The 15,708-nt window shown below is 50.5% G+C and overlaps 1 protein-coding gene across 1 annotated transcript; it reads right to left on the bottom strand.

The window, feature by feature from the left end:
• Positions 1 to 389: 389 nt before the first annotated feature.
• KDELR2 (KDEL endoplasmic reticulum protein retention receptor 2) lies at positions 390 to 13,915 on the bottom strand. Its single transcript, XM_037134831.2, has 5 exons — positions 13,698 to 13,915; positions 6,673 to 6,773; positions 3,795 to 3,953; positions 2,490 to 2,742; positions 390 to 1,498 (listed from the first exon to the last, which is right to left on the bottom strand). Exons 1-5 carry the CDS (start codon positions 13,786 to 13,788, stop codon positions 1,464 to 1,466), a joined length of 639 nt encoding a protein of 212 aa, XP_036990726.1. The 5' UTR covers positions 13,789 to 13,915; the 3' UTR covers positions 390 to 1,463.
• Between the last annotated feature and the right edge of the window lie 1,793 nt (positions 13,916 to 15,708).

The following is a 15,708-nucleotide window of genomic DNA, read 5'->3' as shown; positions in this document are numbered from 1 at the left end:
AGAGGGACAGACAGGAGGTTGAACCGCGCAGCCACACAGCCAACTGAGAAAGACGTTCAGAGACACACTGGAGAAAAACAAAGCCCAGCCAGCTCCGTTTCAACGCAGCAGGTGAGCCTGCTACACCCCCCTCTGGTAGGGAGCACTGATGGTATTCAACACTTCGACAGTCACAGTGCATTCACGTGCTTTTGCATAAATCAAAAAAATGTAGCAAATCAACCTCATGGCAAATCAGAAGGAAAAATTCCAATTTTCCCATAAAACACAGACAACAATTGTTTTCAGCCCCATATAGAGCTTTGGTTGCCGAATGAAAAACAAACAAAAAGATCATCCTGCCATAGGATGTTCCGAAAGCCTAATTCATGAAAAAGAGACCATTTAGTTTATGTTTAATAAAACGTTTATTAGGGTGGTAACACAAGATAAATCATGCAAGAGCTCAGTAAAAACAAAACAAAAAACAAAAAACAAAAGTAAGAATGTGAGGAATGGTAATTCGTTCTGCCAATTTAAAAATATATAAATCATTTCTGTCCCAAGAGTACTTTGAAAAACTGTTTGAATCTGAGCCGGGCATGGCTGTGTCGTCTTGGAGAACTGTAAGCCAAAGTGACGACGGCTAAGTACTTGTGTCCTAGTCCTCAGAGGAGTCGAGTCCCGGATCCAAAATCATCATTAACGTCCCCGTATCCCACACCTTCACGGCAAACAGCCAGAACCCCTGCCCCCCAACCGAGCCCTCTGACGCCCCTGGGGCAGTGTCAAAGGGATGCTTGTAGCAGGGCGGGCAGGCGCGCCGGTGGGCACCTTTGGTGACTCTTAAATGAGACTCTGTCCACACTCAGAATCTTAAAATTTTTGGTAGCGAAAACCATAGTACTTGCATGTCACCCTTACCAGCCTTAAACGTAGTGTTGTGATGTCCAAGGGAGAGACTTCCATATCTGAGGGGAAGAAATTTGAACAGATACACCGAACTGACCGTAGTGTTTCAGATGTCAAACAAATATGAAACATCTTTTGGCTAAAAATAAATAGAGTGGAATGCAAGTTTGATAGATGGGCAAACATATAATCTACCAACTGTGAAGGAGTACAATTTCATCACAGACATTTCAACAATTCAAAGAATTTAAAAAAAAAAAGTTTACACAATTTCTCACAAAATCATCACTTTTGGAACTACCCCAATTGAAGCTACACACTGAATTTATTAATACAGCATTAAGTTTCTTTGTGTAAAAAAATCTTTGTACATAGTAATAAAAAAAGATAAGGCAAGATGCATTAAACAGAAACCTCTGGTTCTCCTCGGGTCCTCGCAGAGCCGCCGCCGACCGGCTGCAACAAAAGGGCTGAGTTTCTGGTTTTCCGGGTGGAGCATCTCGTGCCTTCACTGTGGAAAGAAGTCTGTCCGAGCACCCTGGGGGACAGATGCCGGGGACGGGCTTTGGCACTTACGCTGGCAGACTGAGCTTCTTCCCCTTGAGTACTGGGACCGGAGAGAAAGCAAGAGGTCACCGCACAGACAAGCTGCAGCCCCTTCCCCCCACCCCCGAGGTCTGTCACACTCAGCACAACACAGGGTGGGGGCAAGGAAACAAGCTTCTGGCAACCAACAGTCACTGGATTTGGGTGTCAATAGAAATACAAATGTGACTGAAATTATTGCTAAATTGTAGCAGCTTTCTGTTATCATGACTTTCTTCCCTAATCAATACACAGTAAAATGGACTGTCTCTACGTACAGAGGGCTATACAATCTGAATATTAGAAGAGAGTTCAGACACATATGCCCTGGAACCATAAAGTCCACTGGCAGGAACTTTGCTGTAATAACAACAGTTCCTCGCCTGCGGCCCACAGCTGTGGTGCAGGGGCTCCTGAGCCCGAGGACGGGGACAGAAATCTGAGTGCACACGCACAAACACACACTTATGCCCATGCAAGGCCCACAGCTGGCGCCGGGGCTCTGCGGAGCTCACATGTTCCATGCTCACATCGACGTGAACACGTGCAATACAAGGACGCCGATGGAAGCCCTGGATTTCCGTGCAGCAGGACAGTGGTCACGGCCTGAACGTGCACAGGTGGACGGGAGTATTGTGGGGATACACGTAATGAAACACTGTGGTTTCTGAAAACCACGGAGGTTTCCAGTGACTGACATGAAAAGCCGTCGGTGGGAAAGGAGCAGCTGATCATGTGTCTGCCTATGTCTGCAGAGACCTGGAGTCACATTCACAGAAACAGTAACAATGGTCTCTGAGTGGCAAGGTTTTAGGTGACTGTCTGTCCTGAATTTTTCTGCAATGAAAATATGCCATTGCAAAAGACAATACAGTCACAGCCAAAGAAGATGAAGAACCTGACCCGGAACTGAACTGGATGGCTGCTGAGATGTTTTCCTGCAACCGGTTCTGCTGCGTGAAGCGAGAGCCAGCCCGGAGCACGGGAACAAGGCCGGCCGGGCAGCCACGTACCTTTCGTGATGTATAAGTAGAAGAAGTCGCAGTACAGGATGGTCTGCACCACGCCAGCCACCACCGCAATGAGGTCAAAGAAGCCCTCAAAGTAGAAGCGCCAGATCCAGTTGACGAGATAGAGCGCGCGGTAGAGGCCCAGGAAGAACAGGTAGTGTGTGGTGATGGTCTCCGCCTCCCCGGTCTTGCTGATCATGAAGAGCTGCGGCAGGATGGCCACCGACTCCAGGTAGATAGAGAAGGTCCACAGAATCTGCAGGGGAAGCACGGGCTTCCGTCAGCTCCCAGGGCCCACGCGGGTCACAGGAAACACCCCTGCCCCACCCTGGGGCAGCAGCTGAGCCCAGGATGGAGGAGCTGAACGCCTGCACGAGTCACAGACACTGCAGCTGCATCACATTCCCAGTGACAAGCCGGGTCACCTGGGCATCTCCACCTCTCTGAAAGTTCATTACCATGTCTCTCCAACACCACCCTCCTCCCCGCACAAACCTCTGGGATCTATGTGTGTCCCAGTGTGGATCAGGGACGCGAGTCGGCACTGCTTTCTGCCAGGGCGACCACTCGGACAGCCAGGCCCCTCCCCCGCCCTCACAGCTAATTCCCCCACCAGCTGCTCTCCTTTCCGGACTCTCCAAATCGTCTATTTGTCTTACTCTTTAGGCTTTTTCCATGCAGTTAAATGCAAGGTTATAAGAAACCAGAGCTGTAACTACGCACACTCTGCCCGACAAGGTCCTCTATTCACACTGACACAGGAGGGCTTGCAGGTGGCCCCTGGAGCGCTGTAAAGGCCCAGGCACTCAGAGCCCCCCCAGAGGACGAAGAGCAGCGCGGGCAATGAGCCGCAGGGTGTGGAGGGCGGGGCTGGCACCGACAAGCGGCCGAGGCCTGCACGGTGCTGGGTACCACGCAGACCACGTTTCCTACAGCAAAGAAGTGTGGCAGCGGGGTGGCTCAGGGGGGTCACAAGCACAGCATCAATGTGCGACACCTGTCCCTCAAGGGGAGACAGAGCTGGGGAGATCACGCTCATCAAACCCTCAGACAGGCCAGGCCCACATCTGGGGCCACAGAAGCCAGGCTGGTAGTGCAGAGGAGTCAGGCAATGGCCTGTCGTCAGACACCAGAACACTGGTGGGCGTGACTCCCGCCCCCGGTTTCTTTAAACCAGTCTGTGCTGCACCAGCAGCTCACCCACTAAAAACGAAACAAAAACCGAAACAGAGCAACCCCAAGTTGCCTGCAAACAGGCCCAGCTTCCCGGAGAACAGGAAGGACCCACTAAAAAGCTGCTTTACGAACCTCAAGAGGAGAGAAGTCGTGATTGACGAGGAACGAGAGGCCTCCCACAGGGACCACCAGAAACTCCACTCGGAAGGTGTCGTGGTTGCCGTCGTACGTCGCTTTGAACTTCATGTAGATCAGGTACACTGTGGCGTAGGAGCAGGCGATGTAGATAAGCTACAAGCGAGAGAAAACCACCAGGCCATCAACACCTCACAATGCTTCCAACTCGCCTGGCTTTCTGCAGTGTCCATATACCTTTTTTAATTTAAAAATTTAAACACAGTAACATTCCCTCTGGGAGCCACATGACCACCACCACAATGAACACGCGCCTCAGCACTCTCACACGAAGAAGAACCGCTCCTGCTGCCCCTCTGGGGTCATGCCCCCCCGGCCTGTCCCCGGTCTCCGCAGCTGTGACTCGGTCTCTAGAACGCTGCACAAGCAGAGTCACACAGTTTGTGGACCGAGCAGCCAGCTTCCTTCAGTCGGCCACCTGCGCCCGAGATCCCGCCACGTGGCTGACGTGTGAGCAGGACCAGCCGCACCTACCGTGCGGACACCAGTCTGCTCGCCCGCGTACCGGGCAGACCGAGGCTGCTCCAAGCATTGTGTGCAGGCTTTTGTGTGGCTTCTCATTTCTCTTGGGTATGACTACCTAGGAGTAGAGTCTCAGGTCGTATCTTAAATGTAAGTTTAAGTTTATAAGAAACTGCCAAAGAATGTATTTTTAATCCCACTTTAAATTTTTAGAATGCCGCTTAAGGTAAAAAAAAGACTCCAAAGTTCGATGTAGTCCAAAGCCAATGTCCTCCCTTCCAGCACCATGGCACTTCTCGGGGCTAAGATAAAATAATGTAACTCGTGTCAAACTGTACAGTAATGTCTTTACTTAAATCACGCTGCTTTAACACTGAACATTCAGCAGCTGCTATGACACTCTGTCTAGTAATTTAATAAGAGCAAACCCGAAAGTAAGGGACAGTCTGTAAAACGCTGCTGCCCACGACAGGAGCGACTTCAGCCACACAGCTGAGCGGCTCAGGCTAGCAGGGCGCCGTGACCTAACATGTCCTGCCCACTCGAGAGGCCCTCGCCATCGATTCATCTGACCCCGAGGAAGAGTCTGACCTTTGGAAGCTGCATCGACTCCCGGACTGCAGAGCCGGAGGCCCAGGAGCCCAGGAGCAGGTTGGCCTGGGGACCCAGACAACCGGGACGCCAGCCGCCCTGCTGGTGCGACTTCCTAGGAAAAGCGCCTCACAACACTCAGTTGGGCAGCGTGTGAGCGAATGACCTGGGGCAATGAAGCAGTCATTAAGCCCTCACACATTTCAACACAAACATAGACACCACACTGTCCCTAGCACTTCATGAGTTATATCTGCAAATAGTCAAAAGGTATAAAAACTGTTGGCCATACCCATCCATACACCAAAGAACAACCAAAAAAATCAAGAGTAATATCTGATACTGTCAGAGTTCTCTCCACACACAAACACGTGTACATGCGCACACGAGTAAAATAACAGACAAAACCAATGTACAGAGTCCCCCACGGTGGCCAAGGCACATGGCAGCCGGGGTTCCCTCCCCAACACCCAGCCCATGGCCTGCCCAGACCATGTCCACGAGGCCTCAGCAGCCACAGGGGACAGAACCCCCTTCTGCTCTCACCAGGGCTCGGCGTTGACAGTAAAGAGTGGAGCACATAAAACTTGACTCACACCCTTGACTTTTCAGGTGTGCCACCTGACGGGGAGGGACAGGGCTCCTTTCTCACGCCCTTCTAATACCTAGGGTTTCAACTTGCCTGGACAAGCAGGGACACAGGCATTTTTAAGCCAACTTCCTGATGACTGGGCTCCCATCACTCAGTAATGAAGGCTGGAATGATCACAGGCAGCTCAGATTTGCTTCTCAGTAAAGGCAGCAGACTCAAACACTGCTGTCTGATTTGACCCGGGCGTATGAAGATGCTTTTGGGCACTGCGTGTTGGGGAGCTGTCTGAAATGCCACACCAGGGGGCTTCGGTGTAAACATCACTTCCTTGGTTGTGCCAATAACCAAGTGCTCACGACCGCGCTCTACACACATGTACCCACTGGGTGTTTGGAGAGTGAACGAAAGCAAGAACCAGGCTCCTTTAAACATCCCGGAGACACACTCTTCCCTCACAGCGCCCGCCCCAAACCGCAGCCAGTCGTCTGGCCCTGGGATGACTGCGCTCCCCGACCAGACCGGGACCTCTGCTTGCTCTCTCCTTGGGCGCCAGGGAAGTGCCCGCCCTGTGAGCCTTCAATGCCTGTGACGGAACTGAGGCTTCTCCGAGTGTGGGGCGTGTCCCACCAAGTGCTACACGGGATGTTGGGTGTGCGTGGACATTCTGTATTTGAATAGTTACACGTCAGTTTTAATGTGGGCTAGGCACCATGGATCTGATGCTGAGGACAAATTAAAGGTTTAAGACACGGGTTCGGTAAATTATGGTACAGATGTTGTAGAAGCTTGGCAAGAGGAATAAAGGCGGCACACACAGTAGAAGCTCAAGGAACGTGGACCGGGTGGGAGGGAAGGAGCGGACCCGAACACAGCACCTCAGCAGCAAAACGAGGCGTGGAGCGAGGGACCTGGCTTTTGCTCCTTGTCCTGAACCGGGAGGTCAGTGATTTCCCACTGCTTGAAAACTCACAGTTACCTCTCTTTCTTACAGGGTTATCAAGGGCATTAGAAGTTTATCACAATCAAGGAGCTTAAGGTTAAAACATTTCTAAGTGCAAAGCATTTAATTAAAAAGATAACGCTCTGAAATGGAATAAATATACTCAATGGTAAATTTCCACAAGTCTGTGATTTATGAGTGAAATATATTCCACTGGATGCCATACCTACCTTCATAGATGTGTTGTATAAGGAAATAAATGAAGTAAAAAGATCCAGGTAACGAGTTGTGAAGACCAGTGCAAAGAGGAGCTGGCTTTTCCCGGAAATACCTAAGGACACAGAGGAAAGAATCAGAAAGGCCTGAGGAGCTCTGATCCCAGAACACTGCGCAGGCGCTGTGGTGGGGAGGGCGGTGCCCGCCAGGGACACAGGCTGACGGCGGGGCTGACTCTGCACAGGAGTGTCCGTTTTTCTTTCCCTTAACACCCTCGCACCTGCTCCCCTGGGAGGCTCTGTCGACTTTTGCCTTGGTGTGACGGGGTGACTACTGCCCAGTGACTTAACTACGCCAGAGCCCATACCAGGCTGTATATTGCTCAAAACAAGATTCATTTCTCAGTTATGTCACTTCAGGTCAGAAATTCTGCTATTAGTTAGTGTTGTCACCTGTCTGTCACCATAGGGACACCTTTCTTTCCATCAGGAAACAATAACTGGTGGTGACAGACCTTCCGACGATGGTGCAGGACTCTGATGGCTGAGTTGGGGACACTGCTCAGGAAGGGCTGAGCACCAGCCCCCCGTACGACCTCCAACATGACTTTCTGTGACGGCAGTATACACTTGGGCATGTGACGATGTTTAAAAATTCCACCTCTTAAGATTCAATGCACAACCAGCCTTGCCCCTGCACAGCCAGTCTTCAGAAGCAGCAGGCTTTTTCCTGTCCCCCGAACCTGTCCCCACCTCCACCACCCACCCACCGACCCACCTCCGGAGCACCACGGCCGCACATCTGGACTCGGTGGGGGCCGTCTAGGTCACACGGTGCGCACTGGGCCTTTCCCACACCTACCTCGGGCCAAATATTCATGACGAAGGCCAAGCACTCAGGGCTCCAGCTGCTGGAGGCCGAGCGAACGCACTAAGGCACCCGGGCGTCCCCAGAGGTCAGAAGCTGCCCACCCTCATCTACACTGGGAACCTCACACCATCAGACCTATTTAAGCGTGTTTTCAGCAGCTATGTCATTGTAACCCCAAAACCACGTTTTAAATAACAGTACTTTACAGAACAATTTTGCAGCTTGTTGAAACTAATTGCCTGGATCTAAGGATGTTACTTCCTGTGTTTGATTACTTGCAGTTCTAGCCTGCTCATAAAAACACCTGAGTAGAAACTGAACCTGGACCCATCCACAGTAACCGACCTCAAGGGCTAAGGGTGGGGATACGGACAGTAAGCTGCTATTTTTTCCTGCAGAAATGAAGATTTTTACTTTCCTACCAAGGACCCCCGTTCCAAAGGAGAACCAAGGAGGCTGCAGTGGACACGGAAAACGAGAGACAGGATGGGACGCGGGAGAACAGGGGGCCCATGGTTCACATGTGATGTTTGCTGGAGCCTTGAGAGAGAATTTTCAGTTAATTGCCTATTTGGTTCTTTCCAATATTTTAACTAAAAAAACGCACAGGGTACATACGGGCAAATTTTGTGCAAAGGGTCCATTCCAATGGAACTCTGACAGCTAGGCAGGTTTGACACCCTGTCCTCATTTTCTGCATTCCCATACTACACCCCAAGGACTACCAGGGCACCTTTGCCACTCCCCTCTGCCACCCAACTCACACATCACTTCCTCTGGGAAGTCACCTCTGAAGACCCACCCTCACCGCTGTTTATTCTGTAATGGGAACTGCTCCACGCCAGCTGCTGTGGAGGCTGCTAGGACACAGGGGTGAGTGAGCTGCTGACCTCCACCCCCACTAGACACGGAGATCTCTGAAGGCCGGGACCTGCCGTATTCCACCAGATGTACCTGTGCTGAGCACTGGGCCTGACACACAGCAGGCTAAGGAAGTGTCTGCCGAATGAATGAACAAATGGACAAAGGAAAATGCAATTCATCTTACTTTCATGTCGTGGGGTAATTTCTCCTTTTGTGGTATTTTGGGGTAATACTTCCAAAGAGTTCCTAAGTCACACTGTGTCTCTGTGACTGCCAATAGGTAATGTGCTCCGGGCTTTGCCCTAATTTACCGCCAGCAGACGGTGGGAGAGCCCCCTGATCAGAGAGAGCATGGGCAGAGGACAGGGACAGGCAGCGTGTGTCCTGGAGTGTGTCCCATGGGGCAGAATCCACTCAGGAACTGCCATGGGGGCATCCAAGGGCACTCACACAGCCACCTTCTTATTCCGGGCCTGGGACCCTGATAAGCCAGAAAAAACAGAAAAGCTGCTCTGTCTTCGCGGGAAGGCAGGAGTCCCAGCTGAAGACGGAGGGGCAGGGGCGAGAGTCTCCTTCCTGGAGGAGCACCTGCTAGGAAGCAGGAGGACTCCTAGAATCAACTTCTTGTTTTGAGACCAGAGCATGTGAAGACTATCAGCTCTCAAGAATGCTCACTCTGGAGTATTCCATGCTATTTTATTAAAAATTCCAACTGGGCTAAAATACATGGAACAACAGGCAAACAGACCTTTTTAACACCCCTCCCACCTGCATTTTGAGTGCGAACTTCCAGGCCTTTCTGAAGCCCCCTCCCTAGCTCCTCCTTTTCCACAACTGTGCAGTGCTCCAGACCGTGAACGCACCAACGTTCGTGCAGCCACTCCAGTAAGAGACATTTCGGTTGCGCCCCATTTGTTGTTAACGTTGCACGAACATCTTTGTATATACAGTGTTTTGTACTTAGCAGATACAATAAGCATCTTTATAACTCATCGTGGTTTCTTCACACGCATTACAATTTCCGCTCCAGATTCCCTAGACCGCTGGGACGAGATGTATGTAACTGTGAGTGTGGCACACTGTCAGACTTCCCCTGGAAAGGCTGTGCAACTCCCATACCCACCGACACCAGCTGCGAATACCCTTCATTTCACACCCCGCTGACATCGGGCGCCCAGGGCACTGCCGTCTTCCTGCCCAGGCTCCTAACTGCCAGTGAGGCCGGACATTCTTTCATGCTCAGCTGGCTTTCTGTCATTCTTCTGTGAACTGCCAACTCTGTCCATTTTTCTAGGTGGTGTTTTTTTTTTCAATTTGTACAACTATCTTACTATGGGTATGAACACTTTGTCACTTAACTACACTGCTGATTGTTTCCCTCAGTTCATTGTTTTTTAACTTTGATGATATTCTAAGTAAGTTAATCTGGGGAGACTACCACCTTGGCTGCCTCGCCCATCCAGCAGCAGGAAAGCACACTCAGGCCAGCGTCCATGTCCGGCAGCGCAGGTGTAAACCTTTGCTCGGAGAGGTCTCACACGCCGCTGGTGGGACAGCAGGAGGACTGTCTGGGGTCCTTCCTGCCACTTCACATTCATAGAGCTGACTGCTTATGTAGTTTAATGTCCTATTTTTAAAATCTTCATATATACATATATATATATATCTTACTATCTCAACCAAATCACAGCTTTCTTGAGAGCAGAAACTGATACCTACAAGCTGCTGCTCTGAATTGTGTCCCCAGTGCCTTGCACATAGTGGGTGGTCAATAAATGTCTGAAAGCAACAAATACTCGAGAGGCTGGCACTCAGAAACCAGAGGTGACAGCTGCTACAAAGAGGGGGGCTGGGAATGTGATGCGAAAGCTTCCGGAAGTACTCAATGACAACAAAAGACTGGGTGTTTTCCATTTACTTCAGCAATAAACCATGCAATTACGAGAAACACAGGAACGCAGCGCGATCCTGGCATATGTGGTAGGATGAAAAGTCTACAACCTACACAGCAACAATCTAAGCAACACAGAGGGAGGAGAGATGGAGGACTTGAAGAGGGAGGATTCCGCTAGCAATTTCAGTGTAACAGACACAGCACTATTAGTAACTAACTCTCAGCCTACGGAAAACGCGGCCAGAACTCCTTCATCTACAGACCCAGCCTTGTTCTTCTGAGGCTCCGCAGTTCAGTGTGTGGGACAGGGATGAAGTGATAACGTGAGCACCCTGTGGATCCAGTTGCAATGATTGTTTGGGAATATGAGAAACTCACATTTCACTCGGGCACCCCTCTGTGATGACAATGGCAGGCATGGACACAGGACAATGCCAATTCAGATGGAGCTAGACTGAGACCAGATCCTCTGCCCCCACTTTCCAACTGGTCTCGTCAAGCAGCCCTTCTTGAACGAGCCTGTCAGAAAAGCGAGCTCCAGCTTCCTCACCAGCCTGCCTCAACCCTTACCTGCAAGGTAAAAGCTCCGCGGTTCTATAGCTGCAGGTGTGTCCAGAACAGGTGCCAGATCCCCACCGTGAACCCCAACACGGGTATTTTCAGAGTGAGAAACACGACCTGGATATCCATGTCTCCTGTTCCAGTTATTTGAGAAACTCATATCAAATTCTGACTCTTTCGAAAGTCTCTAATCAACTTTTATCACTGAGGATGGAAAAACAAATCAGCTAGACAAATTTAGCATTTAATTCTGAATAAATAACCTTGGTGATTCTGATTTTCAGGCCCTGAAATACCTAATGCATGAACTAAAATGCCCCTAAGTCTGACAGTGAGAACAGTTTCACAACACCCTGCAACTATGGACTAACTCTAGGAATACTTGGCAAACACACACAAGCTTAATTCACTGATTTACCTTTCTAATTCCTTTGGTGTTTTATATTTTCCTAAATGCTCCTCAATCTCCCAAATGAAAACACTATTAAAAAAACAAACAAACTAAAAGGGGAAAAGGACTCAGGGACAACAGTGTGGTGATTGCGGGGGGAGGGGGATAAGACTAAATGGTAATGGGTAAAAAAAATGCAACAAAGATTAAAATTTAAAAATTTTTTTTAAAAGAAATTTTCTGTCTGGGGTTGCACCAACTTCTCCCCGACACCCTCCTTAGTTCAGATGCATGCCGAGGAGACATTGCGCTCCACCCACACAGCCTGGCAGCAGTGGGGTTCCGAGAAACACGTGAAAGAAGATGAAGAGACGTATCTGAAAATGTTGGAGCAAAAATAAAGATTAAAAGTAACCTTTCTTGTTGAGGGGGACAACATGGGTGATGGTGCCCTAAAGGTACGAATTCCTGACTATAAAGTAAGGAAGGCCCAGGGACATGCCGTGACAGCACTTAGTGATTCTGCATATTTGAAAGTCACCAAGACAGCAGATCTTAAAAGTTGTCATCCCAAGGGAAAAAAATCTACCTACCTGAGGTGACAGATGTTCACTAAACTTATTGTGATAATTATTTTGCAAAATATACACATATCAAGTCATTACAGCTGTACACATAAAACAAATACAATGGTGCATGTCAATTATATCTCAATAAAGCTCCAGGGAAGAAAAACATCTAACAAAAAGGACCTGAACAACTGGTCTGGCATCAAATGTTTAAACTGAAGTTACTTAGGACAAAATAGAGAGATATTTCTTCAAAACCCTTAACTGCAAGTCACTGATTGCCTATTTGGATCCTGGCTCTCCCATGGTTTTCTCACCCTCTGTAGACTCGGTTCCCTCATCCACAGAATGGGAACCATGGCGCCCCCTTCATAAGGTCATTCTAAGGACTACACGGAATGAGCCATATAAGACACTTAGTTCACGACCTAGTATACAGCAAGCACTTAAATGTCAGCTACCACAACCGCTGTGATTACTTTGCTGTCACTGGAAATCATACAACTGAATGACCCTGAACTACATACAAATTGAGAGATCACTTTCAAGCCTGACACACTGGTTCAGTCCCTGGACTTTGTAACATCCATTTTGATTGCTCAAAGGTCTTTTTTGTTTTTGCTTACTTCCTGGAGCTCAGCTATGTTCCAGGGAGAGAGGTGAGGCCTGAAGGTGGCGATCAAAGATGTGGTGTTACTTTAGACATGGGAATTTTTAGAAATCAATCAGGTAAATGGAATCTCTGTCACTCAGGTCCTTTAGGACTCCATCTTTTACTGCCTCCGCAAAAACCAAGTTCTCAAATTCATCAAAAGTTATTTCACTCTGGCCATGGCACCAAAAATAAGTTTAAGGAAGCATTTTTTAAAAGTTGCCATTCTGAAGCCCTGGCTGGTATGGCTCACTGGACTGAGCGCTGGCCAGCGAACCAAAAAGTCGCCATTCTGAAAGTTTTAGTGTTAATAAAATGTAAAACTTCACAGCAGCAAGACTTGTCTCACTGCCTCCCAGCACTGCGGGCAAGAAATGTGTACTCCTGGGAGGGAGTCGCCAACTCACTGGTGACGTGGAGTGAGGAATTACAGGAGACCACAGGAGACCTCCGCGGGGTTCTGCAGGCGCGGCAGGTTTCAGAAAACCCGTTATTAGATGGAGGCACTTGCAGCTTGACAAACTAGTGGGTTTCACAGAACTGCATTAACCGTTCCCAAGAAGTTCTTCAGAGACCTCCCCACACTATCCCCCATAGCAGGAGTGATCCTGGACCAGAGAACTGGGGGTAAAGCCCGCAGAACTCTAAGGACAGGCCTGACTTGATACCCTAACCTAAAGGCAGTCCTCAAATGGGTAGGGTTCGGAGCGAAGTGACCTCTCCACATCCCCGCCCCACCTACCGCACTCGCGCTGGCCTGCCACGTCAGGCAGAGGCGTCCGCGGTTCGTCGCATCCTCCTCCCGCCCGTTCCATTGATTCGCAGGGTCCTCGCACCTCCCGACCCTCAACCAGGCCCCGGCCCAGGCCCTCGCTCAGGCCCGAGGGGAGACGCCCATTAAAGCCAAGGACCGCGGGCACGCCTGTCTGAGCCCCCATCCCGTCCCATCATCCAAACTTTTCAGGCAGAACAGGGCTCCCTGTTGTGGGGTTGGCGCCTTCTGCACCCCGACAGCTCAACTTCTGGAGCGGACCAAGTGTGGAGTGGGCCCAGGACCACGACATCTCGCCCCGGCCTGATAGCCCACCCGGAGGGGTCGCAGGCCCCCTGGGTCCCGCCGCCCGCCAAGCCGCCGGGGGGCGTGTTGGAAAGTGCAGGCCTGCTGGCGGCTGGCCGGCCGAGGTCGGCGGGTCCTCCGGACAACCGGGTCTGCGACCCGGCCCTCGCCCGCTGCTCACCGGCGCAGGAGCGCGTCTTCCAGATTTTCAGCAGCAGGATGACGATGGCCGCCAGGTGGGACAGGTCCCCGGTCAGCCGGAAGATGTTCATGGCGGCGGCGGTCGGCGCGGCTGCCCCGGGGCTCGGCGGCTTAGGCTTAGGCGACGACCACTAAAAGGAAGCGACGAAGATGGCGAGAGCGGGCGCGACGTGGCCAGGGACGTGGCCAAACTGCCGGCGCGCGCGCGGGGCAGCCTGGGAAAGCTAGCCTCCGCCAGGCCCCGCCCCGCCCCCGCCCCTTAAAGGGGGCGCGCCCCAACGCTGGCAGAGCAAGGAGCACTTTTTCCCGGGCTTCCTCCGAAGGACCCCGACTCTCCTCCAACTTCCCCCTGCGGGAAGCTTCCGGCTTCTCCTCGAGTGCCAGCGATTTCCTTTAATTTTTGAAATAACACTCCCTTGTGAGCGATATTTTCCCTCCCATTAATCTTAAAAGCTCTACGGGCTTACTTATGAAAAAATGTAAGAGACAAATAAAAAATAATCTGTGATGGCATCTTTCAGGATAAGATCGGTATTGGGGGTGTCCGGGAGGATGCGGCTTACGAGGGGGTCTGAAGATTTTATCATGCTGGCGATTCCCTTTGAGAAAGTGTGCAAAATTAGGTGGGAGAGTGAACAATTCTGTGGGATGAAGGAGTAAATCCCAGGAAATTCCCAATGGAACGACGCTGACGCACGTAATCCTGAACCCCTAGTTCGGAGGAATAACACTTGGTTTCAGGTGACTTCACAGGTTCCCCACAGAAAACTGGGTGGTTCCTGCCTTCCTGTGACTAAAGGGCCCATTCAGCCCTTTGTGGTTTTCCTAAAACAAAAGGCATCTTCGAAGTAAGTCATCAGCATCCTGCCATCCAGAACCGCCAAGTGGCCCCCCAGCACAGCTCCCTTGCTAACGTATTTGCATCGGGTCCCTTTTTAGGGGGTCCCTTCTACCCCAGGGCAGAACGAATGCATTAAATGATGCAAATGTTTTATTTCAGGGGTCACAAACAAGCTGGGCTCCACCTGGCTCGCACAAATGTTTTCTTTGGTTCATAATTGAGCGCCTCGTTTTAAGTTTTGAATTGGTTGCCAACATTTCATCGGGACATTTAAAATAAAAATCTTGGCCCTGGCTGGCGTAGCTCAGTGGATTGAGCACGGGCCTGCGAACCAGAGTATCGCGGTTCGATTCCCAGTCAGGGCACATGCCTGGGTTGCAGGCCAGTTCCCGGCAGGGGATGCATGAGAGGCAACCACACATTGATGTTTCTCTCCCACTCTTTCTCCTTCCCTTCCCCTCTCTCGAAAAATAAATAAAGAAAATATTTAAAATAAAAATCTGGCCCTGGCTGGTGTGGCTCAGTGGGATAGGCGTCATCTCTCGAACCGAAAGGTCGCCAGTTCTATTCCTGGTCAGGACACAAGCCTGGGTGGCAGGCCAGGTCCCACCCACCCCACACTGTTAGGGGTCTGCGAGAGGAACTGATCAATGTTTCTCTCACTCTTTCTCTCTCTCTCCCCCTCTCTCTAAAAAATAAGTAAAACTCTGGATATCCGGCTTCCTTTGAGAAGGTCTGAAGATCAAGCTGCATCCCGAGCTATGTGGAAGTCCACGGCTGGAGGGATCAGAGGCTCCCCCTGCAGATTGCATCCACCCTCCAGCCCTCCCTAATGTCTTTCCCGTGTTCCCCCAGTGTCAGTTACCTGACAGCCTTGTCCTTGTGTCACTGTTTCCTTGCCTCCCCCACATCATATATTTGCATTGTTCATCTGGCCCCTGTAGATTTTTACTTTGTACTCCTGGTTTTAAGGGTCTGGATACAGGTGACCAAACTGTTTCATAGAAAGGAGATGGTAATTCTCTAGAGCGACTTGGTAGCCCTCTACCTTGATGTTATTTGGTTTGACTTAGTGGGCAATTATTGGGCACTTGCGGTGTGCAAAGTCTAGAAACAGCTGGGCCCATGGGAAATCAAGTTGCTGGATGAC

The sequence above is a fragment of the Artibeus jamaicensis genome, unplaced genomic scaffold (genome assembly GCF_021234435.1).
Source record: "Artibeus jamaicensis isolate MK-2021 breed Jamaican fruit bat unplaced genomic scaffold, CSHL_Jam_final scaffold_3151, whole genome shotgun sequence".
NCBI classification, from domain to species: domain Eukaryota; kingdom Metazoa; phylum Chordata; class Mammalia; order Chiroptera; family Phyllostomidae; genus Artibeus; species Artibeus jamaicensis.
The sequence above is the reverse complement of the archived record's forward strand: the minus strand, read 5'-3'. Positions and strand labels throughout refer to the sequence as shown.